The sequence below is a fragment of the Danio rerio genome, chromosome 1 (genome assembly GCF_049306965.1).
Source record: "Danio rerio strain Tuebingen ecotype United States chromosome 1, GRCz12tu, whole genome shotgun sequence".
Classification (NCBI taxonomy): Eukaryota; Metazoa; Chordata; class Actinopteri; order Cypriniformes; family Danionidae; genus Danio; species Danio rerio.
The window spans coordinates 2,305,001-2,329,000 of record NC_133176.1 but is presented as its reverse complement, the minus strand read 5'-3'; the positions used below and the strand labels follow the sequence as shown (position 1 = coordinate 2,329,000).

General features: G+C 37.4%; 2 protein-coding genes across 10 annotated transcripts in view; one reads left to right on the top strand and one right to left on the bottom strand.

Annotated features, from left to right (window-relative positions):
• The window catches only part of LOC100333907 (chloride intracellular channel protein 4), a 28,885-nt gene that overhangs the window by 2,386 nt on the left and 2,499 nt on the right, over window positions 1-24,000 (top strand). For 3 of the 9 annotated variants that reach the window (XR_012405129.1, XR_012405123.1, XR_012405118.1), the window contains exons 1-5: window positions 1,756-3,735; window positions 15,040-15,149; window positions 16,665-16,790; window positions 16,878-17,869; window positions 22,197-23,146. Coding sequence is in view for 2 of the 9 variants with exons in the window: in XM_073949294.1 (XP_073805395.1) it covers window positions 1,837-3,735; window positions 15,040-15,149; window positions 16,665-16,790; window positions 16,878-16,984; window positions 22,965-23,146 (2,424 nt within the window). In the remaining 7 variants the exon portion in view is untranslated. Of the gene's footprint in view, window positions 1-1,521; window positions 3,736-12,535; window positions 12,820-15,039; window positions 15,150-16,664; window positions 16,791-16,877; window positions 17,870-22,196; window positions 23,147-24,000 lie in introns of those variants that run through there. The other 6 variants (XR_012405116.1, XR_012405115.1, XM_073949294.1 and 3 more) reach the window with 5 other exon arrangements.
• Window positions 17,888-22,524, bottom strand: LOC141384037 (uncharacterized). Its single transcript, XM_073949293.1, has 2 exons — window positions 20,548-22,524; window positions 17,888-20,466 (listed from the first exon to the last, which is right to left on the bottom strand). Exons 1-2 carry the CDS (start codon window positions 20,993-20,995, stop codon window positions 18,098-18,100), a joined length of 2,817 nt encoding a protein of 938 aa, XP_073805394.1. The 5' UTR covers window positions 20,996-22,524; the 3' UTR covers window positions 17,888-18,097.

The following is a 24,000-nucleotide window of genomic DNA, read 5'->3' as shown; positions in this document are numbered from 1 at the left end:
AAGCTTTAAATAATCTAGCTTATGTTTATCTAACCAACCTTCTGTCTCGTTACAATCCATGATTTCAAAACTTAGGGCTTCTGGTAGTACCTAGAATAGCAAAGTCTACTAAAGGAGGTTGAACCTTCTCATGTATGGCTCCCAAACTGTGGAATAGCCTTCCTGATAATGTCAGGCTCAATTGCACTTTCTCAGTTACTAAAAACTACACTAAAGACCTATCTTTTTGGTAAGGCATATACGGTACATCACATAACGGTACAGTATGATGCATGAGTGTGCTCCATGCAGGTGAGCTGGCTTGACAATCCACCTGCAGGACACACTTGTCCTGTCTTAATGCACCAGACATTGTGTTAGAAATTCTCATATGCTTGACATGTTTGTTTGTGTAACTGCTAGTTTCATTTATAACACTTCATTTCTGCATCTTGTTTATATACACTATGAACAGGAGCTACGCTAATTATTTTCTTTATTCTCTATTTCCACCTGGGGATGCTCATCCCGAGGCCCTTAGAGATTATGCTGCGATCCAAGACCTGCGAGGAAATGATGCCAAGGTATCCATAATCCTGGACCAGGCCGTATCCTGAGCTGATGCTGTGGTGGTCGTGGAGAAGCGGTGATTGAGAGACTGATTCCTGAAGGATTACATTGACAGATGAGTATCCGCATTGATCCTGTCAGCCAGCCTGAACACCCGCCGGTGACTTACTCACACCTGCAGTTCTCCACGATGGACGTCCAGCATTCTCTTCTATGTTCTATGTTAATCTGATTTTACACAATCTACATTGTAAAAGCTACAGAAATAAAGATGAATTGAATCGAATTGTCTGATTTAAAAACTTTTCAATGCACAAGCAAAATATTTGCAAGCAAAGATTCTAGATGTGCAACAAATGACAGCAGAACAGAGAGCAAACTGAATGAGCGTGCAATGAAACTTGTGGTAACTGCATAATAGGACAATAGTTTTATTTTTTGCAATCCAAAATATCTTGTTATCATTGACATAGGGTTTGTAAAATAAACCATTTTTTAATGACAATTATTTATTTTTTGATCAATATGTACTTAATTATTCCCTAAAACTCAATATTTTTTAATTGAATAAAAAAAATCTAACTCCATAGGTTTAGTGATGTAAATTGCAGTACAAAAGCCTTGTAATAAACTGCCAATAAACTGTAATATTTACATACTTAATCCTCTATTTTAATCCATGACTTTTTAGTAGCTTGATGTATAAGTAATAATATATAGAGAAATAATTCTGTAAAACAAACAGAAAATGTGCTGCAGTTTATTACAAGGTTTCTGTCGCGTAATATACAAACCCAACCCAGACAATATAGCACTGCAAACTATTAATAATGTTCATAAAAGTCACATTTTTAATCCCTTTTAAAGTTAAAAGTTGTTGGAAGAAAGATCAAGATCCTATAATGCAATTCAAAAGCATAAATAAATGTGGAAAAATATATATTAATTTATTTTAATGTTATTTAATTACAGTTACACAAGAAGGCAAACAGGATGAAGAATTCCAGATTTAATGGCATTTTCAATACATGCCCTACTCTTAAACCGATCATCTTGAGCTGACCAGGCTCCCATTGGAGCGGATTTGAGGGCAGGCCAGTCATGTGGGGATCAGAATCCGAAATGTACCATAATCCTCCAGAGGAAAAGGTGGGGAGAGAGAGAGAGAGTAAGTCCTAATTACCTCTACAGAACACAGTAGTAGACACAAGAGCATTAGTGTGCTGGTTATACAACAAGGTCTACGCAGTCGTATCAAACTCCAAACGTTCTTCCACAGAACAACCTATGGCTCAGGCCAAAAGCGATATGAGTATCAACATGGAGATTTCTAACGGCGCTGTTATCCACTGTCCTGTAGGGTCATGCATGGAGATGGAAGATCGACGGACTGGGGAGGAAGAGGAGGATGATGATGAGATTGAACTAGCCGAAGAAGTGGACGAGGATATGGTTGATGGCGGAGAGGACCATGAAATGCCCTCATCAGAAGTGATTGTTCATAAAATAGAGGATGTTTTGGAAGAAGTGATAGACCAAGAGCGAGCAGTTCTTGAAATCGAATGTATAACAGAAGTAAATACTGAAGAGAGGAAGGATGAAGTGGATATGACTGCTAAACCAGCGTTGCCTGAGAATCCAGTTGAATTTGAAACAACGACAACCCAATTAGAAGATCAAGATATTCAAAATAAAGCTGAAGAGTTTGCTGAAAGGGATAAGGATCGGGCAGATTACAAGTTGGAAACGGTGTATGAGGACGAAAAGGAAAGCATTGAGGTAAGAGAAGCTTGCCTCTTTGAGGAAATTAAACCAAAAGAGGATCTTGTGGACGGAGAGAAACACAAAGAGGTGAACGTTGAGTATGAGGGTGCAGAAAGTGATGCAGATGAAGAGCCACAGATGGTTTCCACCAGTCAACCAGAATCAGAAGAAGACTTTCACAGTCTTGAAGAAGATTCAGCCATATTTGAGGAAGCTGATGAAGAACAGTCTTCGACCGAAGTGCCTTTATGGGAGGACTGTGAAGCAGCTGGAGAGCCAACAAACAATGATGCCTTCGCCATTTACACTGGCTGTATCTCAACAGGACAACCATCCCAAACCACCCAAATTGGTGGAACCATAGAGGAGATGGACCAAAACAAAGATCAGCTGGTGAAAAGCATCATGCAAGAACACAGCAGTCTAAACCGATTTCGAGAGATGGTGGAAAACATCGATTTAAAAAACTGTGAGAGAATAGTTGTAGATACCCAATCTCCTGTTATTGCCAATGAACCTGAAGAGAAAGAAGGAGATGTAGAGTACATTACAAGTATTCAAAGGGATGTAAACATTAATCAGGTACTGAAGGAAGAGGAAAGCTGTATCAATGTAAATCAGCCACCTTATAAACGTGAAGCTGCAGAAGACAAGGCAAGCCAAAAGCTGGAAAATCTCAATGATAACAAACAGGAGGAAGGTGAAGCTATGCAGAAACAAGTAGATGAAGAAATTCCAGTTCCTTTAAAAAAGGAGGCATGCAAAAAGGAGGAACAGCTTGGGAATTATTACAATGAGATTGCTCTTGGAGGCAGTCCTATAAAGGAGCAGCCAAGGCAAGTCAATGAAGAAATTGCATTACCTGTGGAAGCGGATGCGTACAAGAAAAAGGACGAGATTGAGAATATCAAACATGATGCCGCAGAGGGAGGCAGTGCTGTAAAAGAACAGCCAAAACAACCCAATGAAGAAATATCAATAGCCATAAAAGAAGTAGCATGCAAGGAGAAAGAACTGCTTGGAAATAATAAATGTTGGGTTCCAGATAGAGGCAGCGCTGCAAAGCAAAAGCCAATGCAAGTCAATGAAGAAGTGTTAGAGGAGGGGGCTGGAAACTGGCTGGAGGAGCTCAAGGCTGTGATTGAAGACGACCCCAGGAGGAAAGTCCAAGGGCGTAAAGTGAACAAATCTTGGTTGAAGACCAGCGAGACCTCAGATGCATATTTCCAAGAGCCACCGAAGCCCTTTAACAGTGAAGGGGAGGTTAATATCAAGGCTAAAGGTCAGGAGGTCAGCGTGGCCAATGGGTTCCCTTCGATTCCACCTGCTGTGGTTCAACTGGAGGATGCAAAACTACCAGTGAAGACGACAAAGATGGCGACTCCTGGTCAACAGAGCCAGCAGATCTCCCTTTATGTGAAGGTAACGTCTATTGTTTTTTAAAGCTAGATGATGCTGTTGGTTTTTATTTGTGAACATGGGTACTCATTATTTTTAAAAGTTACTACTGTATTCACAGGCTCAGTGTAAATATTATAGGTCTTTTATGCAACCTGGTAAGTGTGATTTCAGTTTTACTTTAGTAACGATGTGGGAAATATGAGGTACAATTTTGATCTCCGATGCAATTATTGGGTAAAGTTTTTGTTTTAAAAGGAAAATTGGTAAGACTTTAAAATAATGGTCCAGTAGTCAGTTAATGAATTTACTAATATGAGCAGATAATGAATACATTTATTACAGTATTTATTAATCTTTGATCAAGGTAAGTTGAAAATACAGCCGTTTATTGGTAGTTCTTGCTAACTCGCAGTGCTTTAACTAATGTTAACTAGCACAAATTTGTATTTGAATAATAATGCATTAGTAATTGTTGAACTATGATTAATAAATTCTATGTAAGGTTGTTCATGCTTAGATGACGTTACTAAATACATGAACCATCATTTGCTAATTTAAAGAGTTACTAGAAAATGAAAATGATTTATAACAAATCACGCAACACTAAAATCTGGATTAATTATGCAAAAATTTACATTTAAATTATATTTTAACTTGGAGAAATATCTACCAATATTGATTTTTGTGCATTGTGCACTGAACTGTTGAGCATGAGACTTTCAAAACACCTTCAAATTTATGAATGTATTTCTACATATTGCGATTGTTGCCAGAAATAATAGACTATACATAGTAGGCATTTATTTTAAGAAGCACGATGCTGAGGCTGTCTTGTTAGCACTTTTAGCCACACACTCTCTACAATGACAGCATGTCCTTCTGCTCAGCAGATGGTGTTACTATCACCAACACTAATTGCATTAATGTCTGTGCTCTACTGGTCAGTCGGTCAGCTGTCAGCGCTTCCAGAAAACACTGTAGACTGTAATTCCCAGTAAGATGGTTGCATGTGCACCAATTTAACCACTGGTTTATTGCTGGACTTTAAAACGATTTGCTATTCAGCTGGTCTTTAAAGACAGTCATGAGCTGAAAAGCTTGCATGTTTGTATTGTAAGGAAAAGAAATGCATAGGCTTCAGAGTAAGTTTTGAGGTGATATTGTACACTTTCTTTTACAATAGTTACGTGTAAATACACACAAATACTTAAAAACACATAATACATCAACATCACATGGTGAAAAATTACACAAAATCTCAACCCCTGCATTCCTCACATATTTAAATGAATAAATTTAACATCTTTCTGTCTTCATATTCCTGCATTATGAATAAAATGTATATGTATGTGTAACGGAGGCCAGCTAGTAAGTGCTGTGCAGGTAAACTTCACTCGTCTGACCTCTAATGACAAACGCTAGAGGTCATGGTCCCATGCGGAAGGTCGCCGGTTTGATCCCAGCTCGGAGTGAGTTGGGTGGTGTAGGACCGGCGGGTTACATATGCATTAATGGAAAATAAATACATTGCATTCATGGAGTACACTGTTCATGTGACCCTAACAAAAATAAATGTAAACAAAGTAACCCTGGACCAAAAAAGAGTTTTTTTTGTTTTTTTTGGAGATGGACATTACTACATGATCTTAATTTATACATGATTATATACTAAAAATAGATTCTGATTGATGTATGGTTTGATAGTATTGGACAATATTTGGCCAAAATATATAACTATTGGAAATCTGAGGGATCAAAAAAATCCTTTAAAGTTGACTAAATAAAGCAATTTAATTTAATTTAATTTAATTTAATTTAATTTAATTTAATTTAATTTAATTTAATTATTTAATTTTATTTAATTTAATTTAATTTAATTTAATTTAATTTTAATTTTTAATTTTATTATTTTTATTATTTTATTTATTTATTTTTTATTTTATTCATTCATTTTCTTTTTAGCTTAGTTACTTTATTAAACTGGGGTCGCCACAGTGGAATGTATCGCCAACTTATCCAGCATATGTTTCACTCAGCGGATGCCCTTACAGTCGCAACCCAACACTGGGAAACACCCATACACTCTTACTGACACACATACACTACAGCCAGTTTAGCTTATACAGTTCATCTGTACCGCATGTGTTTGGACTGTGTGAAGCCGGAGCACCTGGAGAAAAGACACGCCAACATGGGGAGAACATGCAAACTCCACAAAAGATGCCAACTAACCCAGCTGAGGCTCAAACCAGTGACCTTCTTGCCATGAGGCAATCATGCTTCCCACTGTGCCACCATGATGTCCTTTGTTTTTTTTTTTTATGTTTTTTTTTGTTTTTTTTTTATTTTATTTACAGACACTTTTACACTAGGAAATGCACTAAATATCTTCATGGAATTTGATCTTTAATTAATATTTTAATTATTTTAGCCATACAGTAAAGTTCATTTTGACCTACAGTGCATGTTAGGGTTAAGGTTAAGGTTATGGTTTGTCCCACAAATATAACAGTGCAACATAAAACTCCACAGTCACAAATCTGAAGTAATTCATTAAAACCGAAGTTTCGAGAAAGTCTTTATAAAGACGGCCAGAGCTCTCCAACCACAGTTCCCAGCCCACTTGGCTAATGTAAATGATCGCTCATGGTGAAATAATGCACTTAGTTAATTGAGATTACTCTCAGCAGGGTGTTGAGCTGATGGATTGACCCAAGAACTAAAAATTAATCTGACACAACAGACTGATGTGTTTCTTTCTAGATTCTAGATCAAATATCTAACACAAAGCATCCTCACAAACATTGAAGACTGGCTTTAGATATGAAATTTTGCAATTATTCTATTAATTAGCTTGAGTTTATTAAGCAGTAGTAGTCCTGTTTGCTTGCTCATTTGTTAAACAGTTGATATTAACCAATCAAAACCACAGCAATGTTATTTATTGATAGATTTGGTTATTTTCCGTAAATTTGTCTCTGAAACAGTGTGCACAGGCAAATTCTTGTTATATTAAAGAGTCTGAGCAGCGGGATGTTAAGCCTGGTAAGAATCTCTTTAAAACCATTTGTATGTTTCTGCAGAGCAATTCCCATAACAAAGAGGGCCTTTGTGCATGAAGAAGCGGAACAAAGTGAAAATGTGCAACTCCCTCAATTCCTGCACATTTCACAAATAATCAACAATTCAAAAGCTTTTGTTTGCATTAAAGGGTTAGTTCACCCAAAAAATGAAAATTCGGTCATAAATAACTCACCCGTTCAGTTTGTTTGATAATGAAGTGGAACACAAAAAAGGATACAGAAAATTGTTGGAACCTGTAACCATTGATATCAACAGTGTTTGTTTTCAGATGAACCATCCCTTTAATCTTGAGGAAGTCATTCAGTCACTTGTTCTTTAAAGGCCTTCAACCCTTTTTAGATTCATTCATTCATTCATTCATTCATTCATTCATTCATTCATTCATTCGGTCATCTGTTTAATAATTAATTAATTTATTATATCATAGATCCATCCATCCATCCATCCATCCATCCATTCATTCATTCATTCATTCATTCCTTTGTTTGTTTGTTCGTTTGTTATTTGTTAGAATCTTTTGTTTATCCATTTATTAATTAATTAATCCATCCATCCATTCATTCATTAATTCACACATTTGTTTAGTTGTTCGTTTATTCATTGGTTCATTCGTCTGTCCTTCCATCCATCCATCCATCTATTCATTCATTCATTCATTCATTCATTCATCTATTTGTTCATTTCTTTTTGTTTATTCATTTGTTCATTGATTTATTCGTTCATTCATCTATTCATTAATTAATTTATCTATCCATTAATTCATTAGTTTGCCCATTCGTTCATTCATTTATGAATGCATTCATTCATTCATTCATTCATTCATTCATTCATTCATTCATTCATTCATTTGTTTGTTCATTCTTTCATTTATTAATTCATCCATCCATTCATTTATCTATTAATTCATTCATTCATTCACTTATCTGTTCATTCATCCATTCATTTATTCATTCATTCATGAATTTATTTATTAATTAATTCACCCATTAATCCATTCATTTTTCCATTCATCCATCATCCATCTATTTATTTGCCCATTCATCCATTAATCCATTCATTCATCCATCCATCCATCCACTCATTTATTCATTCATTCATTCATCCATTTATCAATTAATTAATTAAGTCATTAATTCACCCATTCAATCATTTGCTCCATCATTCATTCATTCATTCATTCATCTTTTAATTATTTAATTAATTTATTTATTTATTAATCCGTTCATTCATTCATTCATCCTTTCAATCATTCAACCATTCATCCTTTAATCCATTAGTTTGTCTGTCTATTCATCCATCCACCCATCCATTCATTCATCCTTCCATCCATCCACCCATCCACCCATCCATCCATCCATCCATCTACCCCAATGCAAAGTCTCATGAAATTAAGGTTATTAATAAACTATTCCCTGGTTTTATGCATGCAGAAATGATTTATTAAGACATTTTATAAAAAAAAATAGAAATGTTGAAAAGAATGTTGTCAAACAGGCTGCTATTTGTTGTCTTAGCTTTTCTTTGTAAGCATTGACATGTGCACAGTTATATTATATAAGAAACATTGCATAAGAAGCTCCTGTGCACTTTTAATCAGAGATTAATATGATTTATAATTATTAAGTAAAGTGTTTATAGTAGCCTACTATGAATTACACAACTGCAGCCTTTGTCCTAATAGAGACTCCTAAGTGTAGTGGGTTAATCTCTCAGCATTCCTCTATACACTAATCTGATTAAGATGTTTACTAGTCTGAGGCGATGCGAGAAGGATCTGAGATGCTGAGAGTTTGAGAAGTGAAGGTGGTCTGATTGCAAAATTCCTGCATGCGTAAAAACAATGTTGTGTGTTGCTGGGTCATTGCTATGGTTACTTAGGAGTTTGTAATGGTTGCTAGGGTGCTTATAAGGGTTGTTTGTGGTTGCTACTTGATGGTTGTTAGAGTGTTATTTATGCTTGCTTGGGTGGTTTACAATGTGTGTAGCATGTTGCATTGTGGTTGCCAGTGTTTTCTAAACAGTGTATAGCATGTTGCTTTGGGTTGTTCATGGTTGCTAGGGTGTTTCTAATAGTTGTAAGGGTATTCGGAATTGTGTATAAAATGTTGCTTTGTGGTTGCTATGCTCTATTTGGTTGTTGTTAGAATGTTATTTATGGTTGCTAGGGTGTTTTGAATGGCATAACATGTTATGATGTGGTTGCTAGTGTATTCTAAACAGTGTAGCATGTCACTTTTCAGTTGTTAGGGTGTTTTTAATGGTTGCTAGGGTATTTCTAATGGTTGTTAGGGTATTCGGTATGGTGTATAGAATGTTGCTTTGTGTATGTCTTCTTGGTTGTTGGGTTATTTGTGTTATATATAAGTATACATGTTATTTATGTTGCTAGGGTGTTTTGAATGGTGTGTAGCATGTTGCTTTGTGGGTTTTTTCAGTTATTAGGTGGTCTTATGGTTGCTAGGATGTTTCTAATGGTTGTTAGGGTATTCTAAATGGTGTATAACATGTTGCTTTTATGGTTGTTGCAGTATTTTAAGTGGTGTATACTGTAGCATTTTTCTCTCGGGATGTTAGCGTGTCCTTAATGGTTGCTAGAGGGTTCTGTATAATGTGTAGCACATTGTGGTTGCTAGGGTGTTTTGAATGGTGTGTAGCATGTTGTGATGTGGTTGCAAGTGTATTCTAAGCAGTGTATTGCATGTTGCTTTCCAGTTGTTAGCTTGTTCTTAATGGTTGCTAGGGTGTTCCTAATGGTTGTTAGGGTATTCGGTATGGTGTGTAAAATGTTGTTTTGTCGTGGCTACTTGGTTGTTGTTAGAGTGTTCTTTATGGTTGCTAGGGTGTTTTGAATTGTGTGTTACATGTTTCTATGTGGTTGCTAGTGTGTTCTAAACAGTGAACAGCATGTTGCTTTCCAGTTGTTAGGGTGTTTTTAATGGTTGCTACGGTGTTTCTAATGTTTTTTGGGGTATTCTGACTGGTCTATAGAATGCTGATTTGTGGTTGCTAGGCTCTACTTGATTGTTGTCAGACTGTCCATTTTGGTTGCTAGGATGTTTTTAATGGTGTGGAGCATGTTGCTATGTGGTTGCTAATGTGTTCTAAGCAGTGTTTAGCATGTTTCTGTGGTTAGGGTATTCAGAATGGTGCATTGAATGTTGCTTTGTGGTTGTTATAGGCTCTTCTTGATTGTTGTTAAGAGTGTTCATTTTGGTTGCTAGGGTCTTTTGAATGGTGTACAGCATGTTGCTTTTTGGTTGCTAGGTTCTACTTGATTGTTATTAGAACATTATATCATGTTGCTAGTATTTTGAATGGTGTGTAGCACATTGCTGTGAGGTTACTAGGGTGTACTTAATGGTTGCTAGGTTGTTCTGAGGTTTGTTTAGCATATGCAATTGTTCTTAAAGGGACAGTACACCCCAAAATGAAAAATCTGTCACCATTTGCTCAGCATTTACTTCTTCAATACCAGTTTGAGTTTGTTGTTGTTGTTTTGCTGTAAATGTTTATTTTTATACTCTCCTTTTAATGTTCTTTTAGGATGTTCTGGTTGGAATTGATATGTAGTGCCTGATTAAATAAAGTTTTAGACTTGTCCCAGTAATTGACACGCTCTCGTTTACATGAGTGCCCTCTGCTGGAGTTCTGCTGGTCTGATTTGCCCTTGTGTCCTCATTCATCTCCCAGCACTTGCAGAGCTGTTTTTAGCCTGTTACTGTGTGCTGCTTATCTTCAGGTGAACAGACCTCACACGATCATTCCTCGACCTCCAGGCTCACAAATACAGAAGCACAGCAGTATATCGACTCATGGAAATCTATAATATATCCCTAGATCATTGTTCAACATTGCATAGAGTGCTGGATAGATAACCTGGTTATCTGTTACTATTACAAATTACATGATTAAAATGTAGTCATTAATATAATCCTGCAGTTTATGGTAATGTAATCTAACTACTTTTGGATTACATTCAGATATTGCTAGAATATCATTGTTCAATATTACATATAGAGAGCTGGATAGATTACTTATGAATTGTAATCCATTACTGATTACAGGTTACATTACCAAATTTGTAGTCACTAATGTAATCTCTATGGTAATGTAATCAAACTCATTTTGGATTACATTCAGATATCGCTAGAATATCATTGTTCAATATTACATACAGTATAGAGAGCTGGATAGATTACTTATGAATTGTAATCCATTACTGATTACAGGTTACATTACCAAATTTGTCGTCACTAATATTATCTCTATGGTAATGTAATCGGACTACTTTTGGATTACATTTCAATATCACTAGATAGTTGTTCAATATTGCATAGAGAGCTGGGTAGATTACTTATGAAATGTAATCTGTTACTATTACAAATTACATGAGATAAAATGTAGTTAATCTTGTTTATGGTAATGTAATCTGATTACTGTTGGATTACATTTAGATATCGTTAGACTGTTGTTCAGTATTACTTAGAGAGCTGGATTGATTACTTATGAATTGTAATCTTTTACTGATTACAAATTGCATGAAAAACATGTAGTGTGTAATATAATCTTGTTGTTTATGGAAATGTAATCTGATTACTGTTGGATTACATTTAGATATCGTTAGACTGTTGTTTAGTATTACTTAGAGAGCTGGGTAGATTACTTATGAATTCTAATCCATTACTGATTACAAATTACATGATAAAAAATGTAGTGCGTAATATAATCTTTTAGTTTATGTAATCTGACTTCCATTGGATTACATTTAGATATCACTAGATTGTTGTTCAATATTACATAGAGGGCTTAGTAGATTACTTATGAATTGTAATCCGTTACGGATTACAAATTACATTACCAAATTCGTAGTCAATAACATAATCTCTGTGCTATTGGAATCTGCCTCTATTGCATAGAGATCTTCGTTGATTACTTATGAATTGTAATCCATTACTGATTACAAATTACATGATAAAAATGTAGTTAGTCGTATAATCTTGTTTATAGTAATGTAATCTGATTACTATTGGATTACATTTAGATATCTATAGAACATTGTTCAGCTATTACATAGAGCTGGGTAGATTACTTTTGAAATGTAATCTGTTACTTTTACAAATTACGTGTTATAAATAATTGTAGTCAGTAATATAATCTTCTTGTTTATGGTAACGTAATCTGATTACTTTTGGATTACATTTTGAAATCATCAGATTGTTTTACCTAGAGAGCTGGGTAGATTACTAAATGTAGTCCATTACTGATTATAAATGAAACGACAAAGTTAGTAGTACCGTAGTTTATGGTAACGCAATTGGACTACTTTTGGATTACATTTAGATTATTTTTGTGCTATATAATGATGCAGGTTAATTTATTTACATATTAACCTAAAAAATTACTTAAGTAAACTAGCAGAACATGCAAAAAACAACTTTACAAAAATGTGAAAAGCAATAGAAATGCATAAGAAAAAAAAGATAAAAATAGAAATCATTGAATTGTGAACAACTTACTGCAGCACTGTAAATAATGTAATCAGTAATCCATAAAAGTAACTAGTCTGATTACGAGTGTTTCAAAAAGTAGATTACTATAATTATAAGTACATAATATTTCTAAACTGATAACATTAATCAGTTTTTGCATATCTGAAGAGTACTGGAAATCATAATCATCATAAAGATCATATTTTTTTGCAGCGATGATCTGTAAATTCTTTTATAATGCCCGTCTCATGAACAGCGTCTCTATTGCTGATAACAATGAACAAGCGTCTCAGTGTCTGTTTCTGCGTGTTTGACCGTGTTTTCCTCCCCGAACACCCACAGAACATCAAGACAGACTCGCAGCAAACTCAATCAGTCATTCGGGATGCACAAAGACATTTTCATACACACAGAGAATCAGCTTTCAGATGTTACTTCACATTTGATTTTTGGGACATGTTAGAGTAGCATGGCTTGGTTTGATGTAGCAGCTAAAAAATTGGGATTTCCTAGCATTGAGCTGTTTGTGAAGGTAAGACTTTCTTGCTGTAAAGATTTTTTTATGTATTATTTATTGATTCTTTTTATGAGAAAATGGCTTCACATTGAAGCAATTTACCTTTATTTTTTACAGTGGTCAAAGATGAGATGCTACATTTGGTGTCTATCTCAAATTATATTTATGAAAGTATAATTTTATATACAGTTGAAGGCAAAACTATTCGCCCTCCTGTGAAATTGTAGTTATTCCTAACAGAGTTATTATGTTTAACAGAACATTCTCTTCCTATTTTTTCCTTTAGTTTGACTGGGGAAAATTGTTTTTACATTTTTAAATATATTTTATAAAGTCAATATTATTAGCCCCCTTAAGATTTTTCTTTACCATTGGCTTTCTCACTCACTCAAGAATTATTAGTCTCACAAAATCCTGCAGGACTGAGTTATGTTATTAACAACATAAAATAATAAGTAAACATATTGTTTTGATAAATGATGGAACCTCTTGCAGACAGATATAAATAAAATAAAAAGAACTGAGCATTTAGGATCCTAAAATGGTTTATTTAAAAAGCCTTGAATTAATGAAGGGCGACAAGCTGGCTCGGTGGTTAGCACTGTGGCCTCACAGCAAGAACGTCACTGGTTTGAGTCCCGACTGGGTGAGTTGGCACTTCTGTGTGGAGTTTGCATTTTCTCCTCGTGTTGGCGTGGGTGTCCTCCGGGTGCTCCCGTTTCCCCCATAGTCCAAACATATGCGGTACAGGTGTGAATTGTGAGAGTGTATGGATGTTTCCCAGGACTGGGTTGCAGCTGGAAGGGCATCCGCTGTGTAAAACATATGCTGGAATAGTTGGTGGTTCATTCCGCAGCGGTGACCACTGATGAATAAGCGACTAAGCCGGAGGAAAATGAATGAATGAAATAAATGATTATTTTCCTAAATACACCTGGGCTTACATTTTAAAAATAGATGAATATCTTTAATATTGTGTCGTAGTAATTTTGTGTATAGTTGCTGAAATAAATGTCCTTGTTTTTCATATTTAGTTGTTTTTTATTGACTCGTCGTGAACTGATTTCTGGTTCTGAGCAGCATCTTGTGATGTTGTTTGTTCTGTAGCTCAACATTTAAGCTCATTTAACTCCTTAATAGTTTCTCATCAGTCATTGTGTGTTCAACAAGACTGCAAGTTTCCAGAGAAAGCTTTTGCAGATGAGCAAAATAATCTTGTTTTTACTTTTAAATAAGAATATTTAAATAAAACAAGACAATATTTGTTACTTGTCTAGAAAATGCTTCTTGACTTGAGAATTTGTAGATATTTGGACTAGGAATGAGATAAAAAAACTTAAAGCTAAAGCATTTTTGCTGCAATGCCATGGTATGACACTGTTTTTTTTTTCAGAATGTAAAATTGCACACAGTTTCCTGCATGTGTGTAGAGTTGGTTTGGGGAGACATTAAAACAATGGAAATCTTTGGAATGTCTTCATGCATAATAAATACTAACTGTGTGTGTGTTAGCCCTAAAGCCCTAAAGAACTGATAGCCCCGCCCTAAAGGACTGATAGCCCTGCCCTAAATAACTAATAGCCCCGCCCTAAAGGATTGATAGCCCCTCCCTAAAGTATTGATAGCCCATCCTTAAAGGACTAATAGCCCCTCCCTTAATGACTGATAGCCCCGCCCTAAATGATTGATAGCTCCACCTTAAAGGACTAATAGCCCCGCCCTAAATGATTGATTGCCCCTCCTTAAAGGACTGATAGCCCCTCCCTAAAGGACTGATTTCCCCACATTAAAGAACTGATAGCCCCAACACCTAAAGCATTGAGAGCCCCTCCTTAAATGACAGATAGCCCCTCCCTAAAGGACTGATAGCCCCTCCCTGAATGACTGATAGCCCCTCCCTAAAGGACTGATAGTCCCACCTTAAAAGACTGATAGCCCACCCTAAAGGAATGATAGCCCCTCCATAAAGGACTGATGGCCCCACCCTAAATGATTGAAAATACCTCCCTAAATGACTGATAGCCCCTCCTTAAATGACTGGTAGCCCCTCTTTAAAGGACTGATAGCCCCGCCTTAAAGAACTGATAGCCCCACCCTAAAGGATTGATAACCCTTCTTAAAAAACTGATAGCCCCGCCTTTAGAATCTTTGGAATGTTTTCATGCATAATAAATACTAACTGTGTGTGTGCGTGCGTGTGTGTGTGTGTGTGTGTGTGTGTGTGTGTGTGTGCAGGCGGGCAGTGATGGCGAAAGCCTCGGGAACTGTCCGTTCTCTCAGAGACTCTTCATGATCCTGTGGCTGAAAGGAGTGATTTTCAATGTTACCACTGTAGACCTGAAGAGGTAAAGCCCTTATAGGTCACTATAAACACATACACACACACACTTCAAATGACTCCCGCCAGTATAAACCACTCCTGCAGAAAAACTAAATAGGAGACATTATTCTGAACTCAATCATATAGTAATCATATTCATCCGTCAGAATTTGACTGAACTTCTTTAAGATGTCATGTTGGTTTAGTAAGTAGTAATAAAGATGTTACATTCAGTCAGGTTACTTATCTAAATATGGTGTCCAACAGTGCACTTATTCAATAAGTCCAAAAGTCCTAACAGTTTAAATGTAAATAATATCATATTTGATGAAGTTTGCATCAGACTGTTGTGTTCACTAATGTGAAGTTATTTGCAACTGTCTTTCTTGTATAAAGCAGTAATACAGTAATAAAGTCGTGCTTCATATAAGAAAGATTGTTTCAAATAGGAAAGTGATGTTTATGAATCAAACTTCATCAAATATGACACATATTGTTTGCATTTAAATAGCTTGGACTTCTTAACTTGTTGAATAAGGGCAGTTTTGGACACTAGTGTTCTTTATATGTAACTTGCAGAGTTTATTGAAATTTTTAATTGTCAATTATTAATAGATTTTCATTTTAATTGCACTTTTATTTTGTTGTGTTTTTAAATTTTATAATAGTTTATTTTCTTTATTTTTATTGTTTTAAGGTATTTTGTCTAGTTTTTTGCATTGTAATTTTTTATTATATTCAATTATTTATTTTATTTTATTTTATTTCAATTTATTTAGTTATTTATTTTAATAAATTCATAATTTAAAATAATTTAAAATAATTTAAAATAATTTTAATTTAATTTAATTTAATTTAATTCTTAATTTAAATTAATTTAATTTAATTTAATTAGTTTTTTGTTGGAAAGTCATCGAATTTGTAGGGTTTTTAAGATATTTTGTCTAGTATTTTTTTGTTAACATTGTAATATTTTTTATTTTATTTTAGTCTGAAAGTTGTCTAACTTTTAAGGGTATTAAAGTAGTTTTTTCTAGTATTTTTTTTTTTTACATTTTAACATCTAAAAATATATTTTATTTTTATTTATTTTATATAAATTTATTTTATTTTACCTTGAAAATCATCTAATTTTAATGGTTTTACAGTATTTTTGTCTAGTATTTTATTTAACATTGTAATATTTTTATTTTATTTTATTTTAATCTGAACATTTTTAAGGGTTTTAAGGGATTTTTGTCTATTATTTTCCTAACATTTTAAAACAAATTTATATATTTTTTAAATCGTATTTTAGTCTGAAAGTCATGTAATTTCTAATGGTTTGTGGTAATGGTTAAAGGTTTTTGTCTTGTATTTTATTTAACATTGTAATATTTGAATTCAATTTTATTTAAGATGGTCTTTTTTTTAATTTTTGTTTGATATGTTTTAACTTTTAAAAATATATATACTTAATTTTATTTTCAGTCATTTTAATAGCTTTAGTTCACAGTAGCAGCACTGGCGATGGTTCTGTTTGTCGATCTGTTTCTCACAGAAAGCCGGCAGATTTGCAGGATCTCGCTCCTGGAACAAACCCGCCTTTCATGACCTTCAACGGAGAGGTTCTGGTGGACGTCAACAAGATCGAGGAGTTTCTGGAGGAGCGACTGGGCCCGCCACAGTACTCTAAACACTCTTTTACTTGTTATAATGTCACATCTCACTTCAGATACATGTTGCATAATTTAAACTGTCTTTTTTTTTATAGATATCCAAAATTAGCAACCAAGCATCCAGAATCAAACACCGCAGGAATAGATGTGTTTGCCAAGTTTTCTGCCTACATCAAGAACCCTCGAAAAGAAGCAAATGAGGGTGAGTTTTATTGAACATTGAGAGGAGAGGCTCTAGATGCATCCCAAATCACATACTCATGTCCTGGGGCAAAGGACAAAACTTGAAATCTTAATTTGCAGTGTGTATTTTGCTAGAGCACATTGTTTGTCTTAAAGTAAATAATTCTTAAGTTAATCCACTGGAAAAAAAATGTTTGGTAATCTTTAATCAAAATCTGACCATCTGCTTTTGCCCACAGTCCTTCTCTGATTGGCTGAAAAATGCTTAGCCACGCCCCTTCAACTGTTAATGTGCTGATGAGAGCAAAAATAAACCCCGCCCCCTACTCAATATTCCATTGCAGTTTACACAGACTTTAAAGTCGACATGAAACAGAAGATAAGATTGTCCTTTTTCCTCTATCATGACGCCCACTTGAAATAGTCCTTAAATGAGAAAAAAGTAGGGGGGTGCATTATTTTGGGAACCGTTTGGATTGTTGAAAGATAAACGCTGCTAACAAAATGAAGTAAGATTGACAAATGGATCAAACCACGAGACACACCCTGATAGACCCTCCCTAAAGTAGTCCCAGCCTAAAAGATTGATAGCCCAGCCACAAAGGATTAATAGCCCCGCTCTAAAGGACTGATAGCTCCGCCTTAAAGGATTGATAGCTCTGCCATTAATGAATGAAAGCCCTTTCCTGAAGGACTGATAGCTCCGCCCTAAAACAATGATATTTCTGCACTACAGGATTTGCTAGCCCCACCTCAAAGGATTGATAACCCTGCCCTAAAGGACTGATAGCCCTGCCCTAAGGGACTGAAATTTGAAATCTGAGTGTACTGTAGCCCCACCCTAAAGCACAGATAGCTCTGCACTAAAGGATTGATTGCTCCGCCCTAAAGCACTAATAGCTCTGCACTTTACATTTACATTTACATTACATTTAGTCATTTAGCAGACACTTTTATCCAAAGCGACTTACAAATGAGGACAAGGAAGCAATTTACACAACTAAGAGCAACAATGAATAAGTACTAAAGGCAAGTTTCAGGTCTGTAAAGTCTAAGAAGGGAAGTGTTAGTAGTTTTTTTTTTTTTTTTTTTTTTGTACAATTAGTGTGATATTCAAAGAGGCAATTGCAGATTAGGAAGTGAAGTGGAGACTAAATAGTTGAGTTTTTAGTCGTTTCTTGAAAATAGCGAGTGACTCTGCTGTTCTGATGCAGTTAGGGAGTTCATTCCACCAACTGGGCAGATTGAGCGTGAGCGTTCGCGAAAGTGATTTTTTCCCTCTTTGGGATGGAACCACGAGGCGACGTTCATTCACAGAACGCAAGTTTCTGGAGGGCACATAGATCTGCAGAAGTGAGTGCAGATAAGAAGGTGCTAGGCCAGAAGGCACTTTGTAGGCAAACATCAGAGTTTTGAATTTGATGCGAGCAGCAACTGGCAGCCAGTGCAAACGGACTAGCAGCGGAGTGACATGTGCTCGTTTAGGTTCATTGAAGACAACCCGTGCTGCTGCATTCTGGAGCAGTTGAAGAGGCTTGATAGAGTTAGCTGGAAGCCCAGCTAGTAGAGAGTTGCAGTAATCCAGTTTGGAGAGAACAAGAGCTTGAACAAGGAGTTGAGCTGCATGTTCAGATAAGAAGGGTCGGATCTTTCTGATGTTATAGAGTGCAAATCTGCACGATCGAGCAGTTCTAGAAATGTGGTCAGAGAAGTTTAGTTGGTCATCAATCGTTACTCCAAGGCTTTTCACCATTTTGGATGCAGTAATGGTTGCCCCATCCATCTGGATTGAAAAGTTATGGTGTAGAGTCGGGTTGGCAGAAACTATAAGCATTTCCGTTTTTGCGAGGTTCAGCTGAAGATGATGATCTTTCATCCAGTGTGAAATATCCAACAGGCAGGCTGAGATACGAGCTGGAACGGAGGGATCATCAGGATGAAAAGAGAGGTATAGCTGGGTGTCATCAGCATAGCAGTGGTAGGAGAATCCATGTCTCTGGATGACTGGTCCTAGAGATGATGTGTAGATGGAGAAGAGAAGTGGCCCAAGAACAGAGCCTTGAGGTACCCCAGTGTTTAGATGCTGTAGGTTGGACACCTCTCCCCTCCAAGACACCCTGAATGACCTGTCAGAGAGGTAAGATCTGAACCATTGTATAACAGTGCCCGCAACGCCCAGTGACTCAAGCGTAGATAGCAGGATCTGGTGGTTGACAGTGTCAAAAGCAGCTGACAAGTCCAGCAAAATGAGGACTGATGATTTAGAGTCTGCTTTAGCCAGTCTGAGATCCTCCACGACCGAGAGCAGGGCAGTCTCAGTTGAGTGGCCTTTCTTAAAGCCGGATTGCTTGTTGTCCATGAGATTGTTTTGAGTAAGAAAGTCCAGGACTTGATTGAACACTACTTTCTCCAGAATCTTGGCCATGAATGGAAGCAGGGATACTGGTCTGTAGTTTTCAAGTAGCGTATGGTCCAGGTTGGGTTTCTTTAGCAGTGGGGTTACCCTAGCCTGCTTAAATGTAGTGGGGAATAAACCAGAGTCAAGAGATGTGTTAATTATGTGAGTCAGTGTTGGTATGACTGCAGGAGAGATGGCTTGCAAGAGATGAGAGGGAATGGGATCGAGTGGACAGGTGGTTGCATGGCTAGATAGCACAAGTTTGGACACCTCAGACTCAGAGAGCTGAGAAAAAGAGGTGAGTGTGTGTGGTGTTGGTGTTGTATCTTGCGTGTTTGTTGTAGGTGCAGCAAATTGAGCACTGATTTTTGCAGTTTTGGTGCAGAAGAATGTAGCAAAGTCATCAGTAGTAAGTGTGGAGGATGCGGGTGGAGGAGGAGGATAGAGGAGGGATGAAAATGTTTTAAAAAGTAGGCGAGGATTAGTGGCATTGTTGATTTTCAGACGGTAATACGTCTGCTTTGCAGAAGTAACCTCAGCTGAGAAAGAGGACAGAAGAGTTTGGTATGTTAAGAGATGTGCAGGATTTTTAGTTTTCCGCCAAATTCTCTCCGCAGCCCGAAGTTTTGAGCGATGCTCACGGAGAGCATCTGAGAGCCAGGGTGCAGGAGGACTGGCACGGGCTGGCCTGGATGCAAGAGGACATAATCGGTCTAGACATGATGCTAGTGTGGAGCAGAGTGTATTAGTGGCACTGTTCGAATCAAGTGCAGTGAGTTTGCGAGATGGAGGAAGAGAGTCTGAAACAATGGTGGATAGTCTGTTGGGTGAGAGAGATCGTAGGTTTCTGCGAAAGGTAACCAGTGTTGGAGTGTGTGGCGGCTCAGGAGTAATGTGGATGTTGAGAGACAGAAGGAAATGATCAGATATTTGTAGTGGAGTTACTATTGTTTGATCAGTGAAGCAGTGTCGTGTGTAAATAAGGTCTAGCTGATTACCTGATTTGTGGGTAGCAGAAGTAGGTGCTCTTTTTAGGTCAAAAGAGGCAAGCAAAGTCTGAAAGTCTGCAGCTTGCGGTTTGTCAACGTAGATGTTGAAGTCACCTAGCACCAATAAGGGAGTGGCAAAATTAGAAAAAGATGAGAGAAGAACATCCAGTTCATCTAGGAAGTGACCTAATTTACCTGGTGGGCGGTAGATGACAACCACATTTATGTAGAAGGGGTGGATAATGGTGACTGCATGGAATTCAAAGGAGCTGATTGTTGGCAGGGACGGTATCAGAGTAAATTTCCATTCTTTGGAAATTAGTAGTCCAGTCCCACCCCCTCTCCCTGTCTGACGAGGAGTGTGGGAAAAAGAGAAATTAGCAGAAAGAGTAGCATGTGTAGCAGTGTCCTCCGGCCTCAACCAGGTCTCAGTTAGAGCCATGAGATTATAGTCAGAATATGTAGCTATGGAGGTAATAAAATCAGCCTTGTTAACAGCTGATTGACAGTTCCAGAGGCCCACGGAGAGAGAGAGTTGTGAAATAGTAGATACATGTATTGAACGAAGGTTGTGAGGATTACGCCTGCAGCGTACCTCCCGTGTTTTGCGAGTGTTAGTAACAACAGGAATTAGAAAACACATAATAAAAGTGCACTGACAACAAAAAATAAGTGTAAAGTAAAACAATACAGTAAAGTACTCAAGTGCTTTGTCGGTGTCTTTGCTCGGTGGAGTCGCGCAGGTAGAGTCGATGGTCTTTACACTCGTCGGTCTTAGTCGCGCAGGTAGAGTCGATGGTCTTTACACTCGTCGGTCTTCACACGAGGCGGTCTTCACACGAGGCTGCCGCGACCGCTGCCGCGGTGAACTAGTTGTTTATATAACCCCAAAGCACTAGCTGATTGAATTCAGCTGGACACGCCTCGAGAGTCAAAACAAGGGCCGAAACTGAGGCGGACGACGCGAAACCGCGTCTGCGTTCGCTGCACAAGCTCTTATAGTAACCAAGGAAACAGTGGCTAAACAACTTCTAGTATTATACACAACTGAAAGCAAGTTTAAATGTCCTACAACTTTACACAAACAGCTGGAAACAAGTCCTCAAACCATACACAACAACTGAAACAAATCTTAAATGTACTTACAGGCTGCTGTTCTAGATGCTGCTAAAGTGCTTCTCCTGCCGACTAATGCTACCGTGCTCACTATATAGTGGTTACCTGGCGTTTGGACACGCCTCCCGAGTCAAAACAAGGGCCGAAACTGAGGCGGACGACGCGAAACCGCGTCTGCGTTCGCTGCACAAGCTCTTATAGTAACCAAGGAAACAGTGGCTAAACAACTTCTAGTATTATACACAACTGAAAGCAAGTTTAAATGTCCTAAAACTTTACACAAACAGCTGGAAACAAGTCCTCAAACCATACACAACAACTGAAACAAATCTTAAATGTACTTACAGGCTGCTGTTCTAGATGCTGCTAAAGTGCTTCTCCTGCCGACTAATGCTACCGTGCTCACTATATAGTGGTTACCTGGCGTTTGGACACGCCTCCCGAGTCAAAACAAGGGCCGAAACTGAGGCGGACGACGCGAAACCGCGTCTGCGTTCGCTGCACAAGCTCTTATAGTAACCAAGGAAACAGTGGCTAAACAACTTCTAGTATTATACACAACTGAAAGCAAGTTTAAATGTCCTACAACTTTACACAAACAGCTGGAAACAAGTCCTCAAACCATACACAACAACTGAAACAAATCTTAAATGTACTTACAGGCTGCTGTTCTAGATGCTGCTAAAGTGCTTCTCCTGCCGACTAATGCTACCGTGCTCACTATATAGATTACTTAAAGATTGCTAGCCACGCCCTAAAGGACTGATAACTGTATTAAAGAACTGATAGCCCCACCCTAAAGGACTGATAGCTCCACCCTAAAGGACTGATAGCTCCGCCCTAAAAACTCTACACTAAAGGATTTGCTAGCCCCACCTCAAAGGATTGATAGCCCAACTCTAAAGCACTAATAGATCTGTACTAAAGGACTGCTAGCTCCCCGCTAAAGGACTAAAAGCTCTGCACTAAAGCACTGCTAGCTCTGCATTAAAGAGCTGGAAGCCCCACCTTAAGGGTCTGATAGCTCCACCCTAAAAGCTCTGCACTTAAGGATTTGTTAGCCCCACCTTAAAGGATTGATAACCCTGCCCTAAATGACTGATAGCCCCGCCTTAAAGCACTGATAGCTCTGCACGAATAGCCCCGCCCTAAAGGACTGCTAACTATAAAGAACTGATAGCCCCACCCTAAATGACTGATAGCTCCGCCCTAAAAGAATGATAGTTCTGCACTAAAGGATTTGCTAGCCCCACCTCAAAAGATTGATAACCCCGCCCTGAATGACTGATAGCCCTGCCCTAAGGGACTGAAATTTGAAATCTGAGTGTACTGTGGGTAAAAGTAGTGAAGGAATGTAGTGAATGAAGTCGGACACCACTACTAAATTTATATATCTATAGGGTGACAGGAGCAGTTTTAAAGCACATCTTTGACATGACCTTCACAACCAGACAATGCAGCACCTGCGTGGTTAACTGTTGTTTGTGTGTGTGGAGGTCTGGAGAAAGCTCTGCTGAAGTCTCTGAAGCGGCTGGACGAGTATCTGCAGACGCCGCTGCCTGAAGAAATCGACGCCGACAGTCTGGAGGATCCTGGAGCTTCAACACGCAGCTTTCTGGATGGGGACGAGCTCACGCTGGCCGACTGCAACCTGCTGCCCAAACTGCACATCATCAAGGTGGCCATTTCTCTCTCTCAATTCAATTCTCAAAAGAATTGCTTTATTGGCATGACTGTACATGTTCAAGATTGCCAAAGCTAGGAAGACAAATATAAAACTACAATCAAATATCAAAATAAAATAATAGGAACAAAATATCCAGCCTGATTTTACGAGAAAACTTAGGTATTTTACGTTTTGCCAGTTTAGTGGCTATGAATCCGTCATATGAAATTGTACGATTTTAAAATGGAGGCGTGGCACCTAACCCCACCCCTAAACCCAACCGTCATTGAAGCAAATCGTACTAAATTTAATAAATTACATTGTACAAAATCATACGAATTAGCCACTAAGTCAAAAAGTTACGAATTGCCGTGAAATTGTGTTTAAATATCATAATAGTTTAAACTTAAATAAGCAATGTAAGAAATAGAATGTGTGAGCATTTCAAACCACAGTGTTTAACATAAAAACACACACACAGACAAAGCGTCACAGTGGTAGACTGTAGGGAAGCATACAGTAATACACACATGACGCACACAGGAGCACCGCTAGGGGGCGTCAGCTTCAACGCTTCCCATTCACGTTGGCAAAATGTTTAAGATTGCCAAAGCTAGGATGACAAATATAAAACTACAATCAAATATCAAAATAAAATAATAGAAACAAAATATCCAGCCTGATTTTACAAGAAAACAGTTTAGTGGCTATGAATCCGTCTTACGAAATTGTACGATTTTAAAATAGAGGCGTGGCACCTAACCCCACCCCTAAACCCAACCGTCATTGGGGGATGAGCAGATCGTACTAAATTGTATGAATTACATTGTACGAAATCATACAAATTAGCCACTAAATCAAAAAGT